Here is a 12,311-nt window from a genome sequence, read left to right as displayed (position 1 = left end):
GCAACGACTTGTTTAACAGGATCCCGAGAATATCAGACATCTAGTTAGTCAACTTAGGCTATAAATTCACATGTACAAATTACACAAGACACAAAGAGCAATATAATCACTTATACTCGTACTCTCAAATACATTTATGTAATTTACATTTCCATTAATAAGATTAAACAAGACAGATGATCATTATCACCTCCCAATGTTTTATGTCGGAGATCCTAACAAGTATCAAGGGTTTTCATTGTAAGATCACTTGTGTCACTTTCATTTTCACATTCACATTGATTGCAACACCACAACCTTTCATATAATTGGGTTGATATTTCCTTGATCATTTTTCGACCAAAATATTGATTTATTTTTTTGTTTTATTGTAGATATCTTTTTTTTCCTTTAGTCACACTATTGATTTTTTCGGTGGCTAATATTTTCATATACATATATACACGATATCATAGGTATAAGTAGGGGTGAGCATTTCGACCGGCCCGGACCGGACCGGACCGGACCGGCTCTTGGACCGAACCGGTTATGGAGAGTTTTGTGGACCATGGACCGGACTGGATGAGTCGTGTCCGTGTCCGGGTCCAGGTCCAAGTTTTCCGGTTTTTGAACCCGTTTGGACCGGTACAACTTTAATTGCATAGAGTATAATAAGTAATCTACATTGATGTATAATATTATAACTTGCAAATTAATATGTTTTCGTTTCATGCTTAACTAATCTACATTGATGTATAATATTATAACTTGCAATTTGCAAAAATTAATTTTCCAAATAAAAGCAACTAACATACAAATCAAGTTCACCAATAAAAATTAAACAATTTTAAGACGAACATACAAAAGTAATATCGTAACAACAAAAATCATAGTTTAAACTTTAAAGTCAATCAAACTAACAAATTTCATAAACTCATAATGTAATCTTCCATTGGCCTCTTCCCCATATCATTGTCATCCATATGTAACATATTTAAAGCTTGTGCAATCTCTACATAAACACAAATGAAAAATGTTGTTAGTATTTAATAAAAAGTAATAATTGTATAAAAAAAGAATAAAGATTGTAATTTTTTACCCAAAGCAATATCAACATCGTTCAAGATGTCATCAACGTTGTCAACTATCGGATTTGTAAACTTTATCATCCAATCATGGGTGCATAACAAAGCTTCAACTATCAATATCGATAAACTAGTCTGATACTCACTTACAACTCTACCATATGTGCTAAACGCGGACTCGGAATTAGAGTATAAAATAATACTAAAAAGCTTAAATATTTCAACTTTGATAGCTCTATTTTGAAGGATTATAACTCAATGAATATAATACCAAAATAAACAAAATTATAGTTTAAATTCATCTACAAACTGTAAACTAAATGTTGGAAAAAACCGTAGGTCAATCCGACTTAAAATGAATGAGTTATGGATGTTTAAAAAACGTCACAGATTACAAAATCTTGCTGAAAAACTGAATTTTTTCAGCTTTGATAGTTCTACTTTGAAGAATTGTAACTCAGTGAATATAATACCAAAATAAACAAAATGATAGTCTAAACTCATCTACAAACTGTAAACTAAATGTTGGAAAAAAATCGGAGGTCAATCCGACTTAAAACGAATGAGTTATGGGTGTCTAAAAAACATCACAGATTACAAAATGTTGCTGAAAAGCTGAATTTTTTCAGCTTTGATAGCTCTACTTTGAAGGATTGTAACACGGTGAATATAATACCAAAATAAACAAAATTATAGTCTAAATTCATTTACAAACTGTAAACTAAATGTTGGAAAAAACCGCAGGTCAATCCGACTTAAAACGAATGAGTTATGTGTGTTTAAAAAACGTTACAAAAATCTTAATCATGTCCAACCGGTTCTAAACCCGGTAAAAACCGGACCGAACCATGAAAAAAACCGGACCGGACCGCAGAGAAATCTTAGAACCAAAAACCGGCCCGGTGGTCCAAAAAAACGGTCCGGTCCGGTCCACCGGTTCAAATGCTCACCCCTAGGTATAAGCTTGTTTTTGTGTATGCTAGCTATCATCAACACAAGCAATTTGTGAGTATCTTGCGTACCGTATCATATCTCCTTTTTATCATTCTTTTTTCAGACTTGGGTTTTATTGTTGTTTTCTTATAATAAAAGAAACAAAAATGTTATACCATAATAAAATTTTATATATTAAAACATTATTACTTTTTATACTTATCTCTTTTAGTTAATTTACATTAGTGTAATTGTCAATGTCTGCATGTATAAATATCATTAGAATGTTGGTTACAAATAACCTAAATGTAGATTTTTCAATTTGTTGACAATGACAACATATGATGAAAAAAAATTAAAATATAGTAGTTATATATCAAAGTAATATTATAATATATATATTTATTATTCTTTATATCCTCCCAACTTAAATAAATAAATAAATAATCTAACTTCATTTTCTTGATAATGTAATTCTTATTCTTAGTCACCTTGGGGAAACATGTGGGGCATAGAAGTGTTTGAGGAGTGTATGTGAAGCGTAGACCGTAGTTTCGAGAAAGTGTATGAGTAGCAATTAGCTTCAAAACCTACCCACCCGTGACAACGATTAATAAACCAACGCCATTTCCGCGCCCAGCAGTTACTACTTCCTCCCACTCTCTCTCTCTCTCTCTCTCTCTCTTTCCCTCTCTCATCTCTCTCCATTTCACTTATCATCATCACCATTTTCTGCTACGGTTTTCATTTTCACATGGAATGGATCAATAACTTCAACAACAACAACACCAAAAAGCAGATCAATCCATAATACGACTAAAGATTCATCTTCCTTCAAGGTTTCATTACTGGCTTCCGTTTTTTCTGTATGTAACTTGATGGAATTAGCGTTTAATGTCTGTGAAAGCTTTCTTTCTGTAGATTGAAACGATTGCTAAGTGATCTGTTTCCGGGTTGAAATGGGGAAGAAAGGGAGTGGTTGGTTTTCGTCTGTGAAAAAGGTGTTCAAGCCTTCAAACAAAGATCTCAATGAGAAGGTTAGTTTTTGTTTTGGTTTTGGAATTCAGTTTTATACACGTAAACTGTTCATCGATGAACTGAAACGTACAAAATGTTGACAAAAAAAGCATATGTGAGTCCGTATTTTGGTTCTCCTGAACAGTTTTTGTTCGTTTTGTACCATGAATGTCTCTTATGTAGTGCAAATTTAGGAACAGTAGTTGCAGATTTGGATAAAAACATATTTTATTTTGTTTTGAAATGATGATTAGTTTGATCTGTTCAACAATTTCGATCTGATTAAATATGTGCGACAATTGCGAGGCAACATAAATGTAATGCTAGCTTTGATCCAATTTCACTAGGGGTTAAACACATAATTAGGTGTTGAATTAAATTTATACTTGCTTTTTGTGCAATCCATTTCTATCATTAATCATGTGATCTTTGTCCTTTTGGCTTTTCTTGGAGGTTCCATATTTACTACTATCATGAATGGTCCCCCTACCTTTTACACTGTGCAATTTGGCCCAGCAATTTGTGAAATTTTATGAGATATAACCATCATGCCACCTATAATATCACAATCAACTATGTCCCTAGATCATGTGCTTCTTATGTTTCATCACAATCACATATGATTCTTAAATCTAAATCTCGATTCTTGCATACATTAGTGAAATTTGTTAAATTTATTTTGGAAATTAACCAATTGATGAGCAATTATAGAATGGTTTTCGCAAGGAGAATGTGGTGGATAAACATCAAGAAGACAAGCCCGAGGTTGTGTCTTTTGAGCATTTTCCAGCAGAGAGTTCACCGGATGTCACAAATGAGGAAAGTGATGGTGATCGGTTGTCTCAGGCGGGTGATGATCAGGATCATGCTATTGCGGTGGCGGTGGCCACCGCTGCCGCGGCGGAGGCGGCGGTTGCCGCTGCTCAGGCGGCAGCTAAAGTTGTTCGTCTCGCCGGTTATGGCCGCCGGTCTAAGGAAGAAAGAGCTGCTATCCTCATACAATCATACTATAGAGGATATCTAGTAAGTATACTCCTTCCACAAATTAATCTTTTGCTAAATTTAAAAGGTTAAATGCAATGGAATTTTCACTCCTATAATATGGTAAATTTAAAAAGTATAAAAATTTTAAAAATACAACACTATAAGTGGGTAAAACTTCAAAGTGTAATGCCTTAAGAAGAAAGAAAATCAAAAATAGAATGTTGTAATAAAAAAAAGTGAATGTAAGATACTATAATACACAAATAAATCAAAATAGATTGTTATTTCTTGTGTTTATCCTGATTCGAAAACCTTAATTATTTCTTGAATTGGGTATAATATATATAACCTTCCTTCCCAAATAAAGAAACAAAACATTTTGTTTTGGTTATTATTAGGTTTTCAACAAAAATCCAGAAATTACCTCTTTTCCATTTATTGATTATTGATAGCATTTATTTCAATCAACAAAATTCCTATATCTTGACAAGCTTAAGGGTATTTTATATATTTGATTAATAGTTAAAACACTTTGTAAAAGAAAAATTCAATTCCATTTCGTGCTTCTTTTGTTTTTGGGTGTGGGAACGCTATATATGATTGGGGTACATTAAAGAAATAGTAACATACTTTCATTGATTTGTTTTGTTATAGCATACTACTTTCATTTTCTCCTATTCCAGCATTGTACTTTGAAAATTTTACCAAACTATAGCAATGTTTCATTAAAATATAAAACGATTTTAATAGCTATAATTGGGGAAATTTATCATATTATAATGTCATAATAAGAAAAAAAAAATCAAAAGTACAACGCCAAAATTTGATATGTTTTTCATAGTTCTATGACTTGATAGAAAAAAAAAGTTTGTAATGTGCAATGTTGTAATAAATAGAAATGAAATCATGATGCTATTATTTAGAAAGAAATGAAAATAAGTTGATATTTCTTGCATTCAGCCTTAAATAAAAGTACATTGTTATTTCATGTAGGCTAGACGTGCATTACGAGCATTAAAGGGACTAGTGAGGTTACAAGCCCTAGTAAGGGGCCATAATGTACGAAAACAAGCTCAAATGACAATGCGGTGTATGCAAGCCTTGGTGCGTGTGCAAGCAAGAGTGCGGGCACGTAGACTTGAATTAACACATGAAAAGCTCCAAAAGAAAGTCGGGAAAGATGAAAAGCTGATAGTGTCACCAAAAACACGAGAAAACATAAATGAGAGCATTGAAAAGATTAAAGAAACTGCTTTGAGAAAACATGATGCCGAAATGAAAAGAGAAAGGGCTCTTGCATACGCGTTTGCATACCAGGTTCGTGTACGTATTAATGTTTTGAGTGTTTGATGAAAGGCTAAATAGAAATTAAAAAATAAAAAAATAAAAATAAAAATAAAAATAAAATAAAAAAATCATGTGTGTTTACCATTGAATCGATTTGACTACTTTGAGAAAACCATTTCATTAGTTAACCCGTTATAAAAAAGTTTTTAAAAAAAAAAATCATAATGAACTTTCACCATTTTTATTGATTGAGCTATTTAGCTGTGTTTTACGGATTAAAACATTGTATTTTTTTTTTTTGACTATTTTAAAAGAAATTTAAAAAAAAAAAAAAAAAAAAAAAAAAAAAAAAAAAAAAGACATTTCCATAGTTACCCAGTTTATAAAAAATTAAAATATAGAAAATAATTTTACCATTTTATTACTTTAGCTAATTAGTTATGTTATATATTAAGTATATTGTTTGACTTTCAAAAACTAATTTTCATGGTTACCTAAATTTAGAAATGGCTATAATGCATAAAAGCACAATGTTTTTTCATCATTTTATTCTATTGGATTAGCTAGTTAACTAGGTTCTATGGTAAATAAATCATTATATTTTTTCGGCTGATTAAAAAATTCATTTTCCCGGATACCTAGTTTGAAAAGGTTAAAATATAGAAAAACATAACAGTTTTTCACCGCTTTATCGCTTTAGCTATAGTTAAAGTATATTATATTTTTATAGTATTGTTTCTTGATATCAATCCGCGTAACCACCAAACATGGTTTTTTATATAGTTAAAAAAATTAGGTAACTGTGTAAATTGATGATACAATAAAATGCAAAGTTTTTTCCCCCTGTAATTAGCCATTTACTGAAAGAAATAACCATACATATATGTTACTAAGATTATTATTTTTTGAAATAACAGCAAGAGAAACAACAACATTTCATACCATCAGAAAGCGATAACACGATATCATATCCCAATGATCATGAAAAACAACAATGGGGATGGAACTGGCTCGAAAGTTGGATGGCATCACAACCCTACCAAGGCCACCCAATAGGGCCCCATGATGGGTCCCACTTAACCCAACCCACAAGCGACAATATATCAGTTAAAACAGTTGAAATGGATCTAGTCACACCCGTGAGTTCCGAATACATCACTACGGGCCGACTCAGTGGTGAAACCGTCGAGTCGGCCCAACACTCTCAGTCTCGACGCCAGTCAGGATCAGACATGGTTCCTAGCTATATGGCCCCAACCCAATCAGCTAAAGCCAAGGTTCGAGCCCAGAACTCAGGAAAAAACAAAGGTCAGGCCAATAAAAAAGGGTTGGCCTTTGATACATCAAGTTCTGGGGGCATTTTTCAGGCCCCCAGAAGCCCAAGCCCGAACCTTAAAGGATATGGCAATGGGGCTAATGGTGTTCGAGCTCAATCTAAATGGTCAACAGGTTATAGCCCGGATTCGAGTGGAGGTGATGATGGGTCAATGGGTCGTTATGGGTGGAGACACCATTTTGGATGATGATGATGTTATAGTGATGGTAATAATAGTGATTGTGTGATATTATTTCCCTTTTAAAAGTTGTTAATATACGTTTACTTGTGGACACTTTTAATTATATAATTATGTTTTTTTGGCTAAAACCGGGGCTATTTGTTATTGTTTAATTGTATGAGATTTTGGTTTATGGAAGTACGTTTAATTGTAGGTTATCAGCTAATTGTTTTAAAAAGTTGCATAGTATAGTATGAGTCGTTTAAAATGTTAATATTATTTCACGTGTACTTAGCAACTTGCTGCTAATTTTGTAATCTTTGAAAAAATTATTGTTGTAATTTCAAGTATGTTTATAATAAGGATAATGACTTAACATGGGTAATCTATTTTTTGTTTTGTATACATTTAGACATTGAGCTTTTTTTTTGTCCATATTTTCACCTTGAACCTGTTTACTTGTTCAAAAAACATCCTTATGATTTGGGAAAATTGACACTGTAAAGCAACGAAGTTTTGGTTTTATCCCAAATTGGTCACTAAAGTTTTTTTTTGTGCAATTTGTCCCTCAACTTTCAAATTAACTATCAATTACGTCATTTTAAGCAAGGGAACCGGATTAACTGTTTACTTTGCTTACGTGTTAATTAGAAAAACGAATAAAAAGATAATCGAAGGCCACAATGGCAATTCCACGTAATTATCAAGTTAAATGAGACAATTCAAGTGTAAATGAGAGGAACTTATAGTTGTTAGTCGTCGTTTTCATTAGCAGTACTCCAAAACCTCGAGCCAGAGCTAGGGTTTACAAGTCTTGCACATAACAAAGTGAAGTGGGAGGAAGAAGAAGTTATGTCAACCTCAAACCCCCATGCAATATTTCCGATAGTGGAACTGAACTTTAAGGGGGTGTTTATTCGCCGTCCTTTATCTTAGACTAGTTGTAGGAAATTCACATTCATAAATTATGATTGTTCTGGTATGACACACTCAGAGTGTATTACTTTTCTCGAACGTTTCATGCAATTAGATTGTAAGAAACTATAAAATTATGAGTTATGTGCTCCCTTTTTGAGTGGTCTTATGCCTATCTCGAATGAACTGAAATATACAGGTTTCATCTTTGATGCATATGGAACTGATGGTTAAATATCCCTTTATGTGGACCATATTGGTCATGTAATATATGATATGTGTAAGTCAGAATGAGGATGACCATGATTCTTATATTAGTGGTGGGGATGATGACATAGGTACCCTTAGGGATGTGATCGTGGATTTTAATGAGGAAATAGTTATTATGAATAGGACATGTAATGATAAATTCTTGACAAAATTTTGTGCCCAAGAAGAGGGGGCAGGAGTATACCAACTATGATGTAGAAGATGAGGATGAAAGTGAACCCACAAGTCAAGTTCATGCATTTTTAATGAGTTAACACACAGGAAGAAACAAAAGCCCATACTTGGTATGAGATTTAAAGATTCAGCTCAAGTAAAAACTATGTTGTGCAACTATGCCATAGCCAATGGGTACCAATTATACTTTGTTAATAATGATAGGAAAAGGTTGTTGGCACATTGTTGCAAGTGTAAGTGTACCTTCAAGTTATGGGCATCATGGATGAGTGAAGATGACAACTTCCAGATTAAATCTTTGAATTTAGAACATAATTTTGGTACGAACTTTAAGTTAGGTTCATTGGTTCCATATTCATGGATAGGAAGTCATTATACTAAACAAATCTTAAACAGACAAAAAATGAGTGTTAGAAAATTAAGATTAGAAGTTATTAGGAAGTTTGGTATTCATGTGAGTCTTGGTCAATGCAGGAGGGCTAAGAAATATGATTTGCAACTAATAAATGCAACTCTTGTGGAACATTATGCAAAGTTATGGTCATATAGAGCAGATGTTAGGAGATCAAATCCAGGTTCAACTGTCAAAATTGATGTCAACAGCATGCCATATGGGAAGAAGTACTTTAGTGAATTTTATGTTTGCTTTGATGGAGTGAAAAAAGGATGGATAGAGGGATGCAAGAGGATAATAGGACTTGATGGACATTTTCTGAAAGGTATTTGTAAGGGAGAATTACTATGTGCTATTGGTAGAGATGAAAACAATTAGATTTATCCCATTGCATGGGCAGTAGTATGTGTTAAGAACAAAGAGAATTGGAAGTGGTTTTTGGATAATCTGATAGATGATTTGCAATTGCATTTATGAAATTGATACAACTTAATGTCAGATCAGCACAAGGTATTTACTAATTTTTTATTATAATATTATTGATTATCTATGCTTTGTTTGTTGCTATCAAATGTTATTAAAGTTTGTTGTTATAGGGTTTGATAGAAGTTGTGAAAGAGATGCTACCCTTTGCAGAGCACGAACCATGTGCTAGACACATCAATCAAAATTTTCATAAAAGGTATAGTGGTGCCCACTACAGTACCTTATTTTGGAGAGTTGCACGATCAACAACTGAATAATAATTCAAAACTATAATGAGAGAGCTTTAGATGATAAATCCATATGCTCATAAGTACCTGATGGATAAAGACCCAAAGACTTGGTCATTGGCATGTTACCAAACTAGAAGATGTTGTGTTGTTGTAGAGAATGGCATGTATAAAATCTTCAATTCCCTCATAGTGGATGCTAGAAAAAAAAAACCCCTTATCACAATGTTAGAGGAATTAAGACTGTATATGATGGAAAGATTATACAAGTTAAATTTGAAGGGACAAGCATGGGGAAATCAAGTATGCTTGGAAATAAGAGAGCTACAAAATAAACTAAAGCTCTATCAGAGAAATTATGTTGTACTACCAAGTGGCTTGAATCAGTTTGAGGTGAGAGGAATTGGAGATGCAAATGAGGCTTATCTGGAGAACAAAACTTTCTCATGTAGGTTATGGCAAGTCATAGGATATGGTTTTGTCCATTATGATGCTAGCGTGGTGTATCTCAATAGGAATGTGGTGGATTATATGAACAAAATGTTCAATAGAAATACCTACATGAAATCATATAGGTATAGAACTACAGGGATGGATGGGTCTAGCATGTGGCCAGAAATTGAATACACACCACCTTTACCCCTGTGAGTAGAATGCCTGAGAGACCAACTGTTAAAAGGAAGAGGGATGCCACAAAAAATAATGGCAGAACACAAACGAAGAGTAAGAAGTCAACTACTAATAATGGCACCAAGAAGGTTTCCAAAAGTGGAAAGGGTTCAAGTTCAATATTTATAAGCAACCAGGTCACAATAAAACAACTTCTTCAGTTGGAAGACCCCATAAGCTAAATATTAAGAACAAAAGGAAACAAAACGTTGATGTCAACCAACAAGTGGATGTAATACACTAAAACCACTTTAATTGTTTAGTTGTTTCTCATTTAGTACATACCCATATTTTTCCGTTCTATACATGTTAAAGGAGAACTCCAGGAAGAGATACAAGTCACCCTATTTGAGGTGGAAGAAACTCAAACACAAGAAACACAAGTTCAGGTTGAAGTAGATTTACATGAATTGTTTGATGAGGTGCTACTTGAAAATGAATTAGAGGAGGTGGAGGTTCAAGAGGCAGCAGTGCAGGTGGAGGTTCAAGAGGCAGTAGAGGGGGTGTATGTTGAAGAGGCAGTAGAGGAGGTGCAAGTCCAAGAGGTAGTAGAGTAAGTGCAAGTTACAAAGGTCCCAACAGTACCACACATTTATGACTTGTTAAAGAGTATGAGAAAAAGAAAGTCAGAGAGAATCTTGAACTTGAAGTTGGGTAAAAGAGTTTGTAATGATGGTGATCTAGGGAATTCAAAGGAAAAAACTCTAAACATAGAGTAAGATAGTGTTTGGTAATGCGGTCATGGTTGGTTGTCTTTTATGAAGCTTGGTGGTTTGTCATTTATGAAAGTTGGTTGTCTAAATGGGAATGTTTTTATGAAAGATGCTTTATTGTAAGATAATGGTGTTTATTTTGTAACAAAGTATGTTTCCTAAATTGTAATGTTTTAGTTTCTTTCTATGAAAGTTGTTTTGATTTACTTCCAATGAATTTATAATGTTAGACACTTGGTTGCCTAATTTATTGCATGCATGCACATGAATGAGCAATATGGTACATTAATAATATTTATGCATGATGTAGATGTACCAAAACAATGTGGTCCCAATTGTTTAACAATTACTTACTTTCTGCACATTAAAAGCGAACATAGTGGTCCACTCCTACATATTCCATGTACTGATACACACTTTCACAAACACAATAAGTCTAAATAAAACAGCACTAGTCATTATAATAAGCTTGAGACAACTTTCCAAGTACACTTTCCAAGTTAAATATTCATTATTTTACATAGAAGAGTATCTTACAAACTGATTTATAGGACCAAAAGACTACCCAATCATCCACAAGATTACGTTGAACCCACTACCATAGTCTAACAATAGACATGCATAACGGTTGAATTATATATCAACCGTACAAAAGACATGCATCTTGGTTGGAATTTTTACATCAACCATACAAAAATCTTAAGAGTATGTCATTACTTCCATAACTTTATGACACACCAAACCAACCCTACAAACAAGCATTTACAAAGCAACACATACCACATCAAGCACCTCTTCAACCTTGTAATCCTAGCTTCATGCTTATCCACCAACCTTTCTAGTTGAGCAACTCTTTTGTCATTCTTGGCCTTGACAAGCAAACCCTACAATGACTCCAATTCTTGCTTCATGTCATACAACTTCTCCTTGTAGTATCTTGGTTATAGCCAATCATCTATCTAATGGAAGAATCTAAAACTCCTCCTTTCGGTCATCTATCCAGTCAAAGAGCAAAATAATAATCAAACATCTAAAATCAAGCATGAAAATTCAAACATGAAAATTCAAACATGAAAGAAATTTAACAAATTTCAGCTCAAAACATCACAGATCAACCATCGTAAGTCACCAAACATCATTGATCATAATTTCTGCTAACATAAACATCGTAAATTAAAATCATACATGACATTTACCAAAATTGAAGCTAGCTTTTATCACAATCTAAAGAAATAAACAAATATTGCTTAGATCGGAGATTACCAGTGAGTTAGGATAGTTCAAAAATGGCATGTAGGGTTTTTTTGCCGTCCATGATGTCCTTTGCAATGCTTCCAAGTCACGACAACATTTCTGGACTTCGTCCTCGTTACCAAAGTGAGGAACGACTGAGTTGTAGGAAGAAGAGGACGACATTGTGCACAAATTGTTTTGAGAGTTGTTTGAGGTTTTTGGAGTTTCAAGTACAGTAATAAATGTGAAGGAAGTTTGTCGATTCAGGGTTTCAGTTAATAATCCCTGATGTTGTGTCTTACATAAGGGATGAAACTTCCAGGTTAACCATGCCAACGAAGCGTTGGAACCGGCTAAACCCTTATGATTGAGTATAAAGGTGTAATTAATAGGTAATTTGAAAGTTGAGGGACAAATTGTGCAAAAGAATAACTTGAGAGACCAATCCG

General features: G+C 33.5%; 2 protein-coding genes across 2 annotated transcripts; both read left to right on the top strand.

Annotated features, from left to right (window-relative positions):
- Positions 1–2,606: 2,606 nt before the first annotated feature.
- IQD21 (IQ-domain 21) lies at positions 2,607–6,999 on the top strand. Its single transcript, XM_079037000.1, has 5 exons — positions 2,607–2,836; positions 2,919–3,034; positions 3,726–4,037; positions 4,992–5,315; positions 6,203–6,999. Exons 2-5 carry the CDS (start codon positions 2,957–2,959, stop codon positions 6,806–6,808), a joined length of 1,320 nt encoding a protein of 439 aa, XP_078893126.1. The 5' UTR covers positions 2,607–2,836; positions 2,919–2,956; the 3' UTR covers positions 6,809–6,999.
- Positions 7,000–8,543: 1,544 nt separating this feature from the next.
- On the top strand, positions 8,544–9,895 carry LOC145062102 (uncharacterized). Its single transcript, XM_079009735.1, has 2 exons — positions 8,544–8,859; positions 9,405–9,895. The coding sequence occupies exons 1-2, from the start codon at positions 8,544–8,546 to the stop codon at positions 9,893–9,895; spliced, it is 807 nt and encodes a 268-aa protein (XP_078865861.1).
- The last annotated feature ends 2,416 nt before the right edge of the window (positions 9,896–12,311 follow it).

The sequence above is a fragment of the Lactuca serriola genome, chromosome 1 (assembly GCF_051521515.1).
Source record: "Lactuca serriola cultivar US96UC23 chromosome 1, Lser_US96UC23_V15, whole genome shotgun sequence".
NCBI lineage: Eukaryota > Viridiplantae > Streptophyta > Magnoliopsida > Asterales > Asteraceae > Lactuca > Lactuca serriola.
This window is presented reverse-complemented; position numbering and strand designations above follow the sequence as displayed.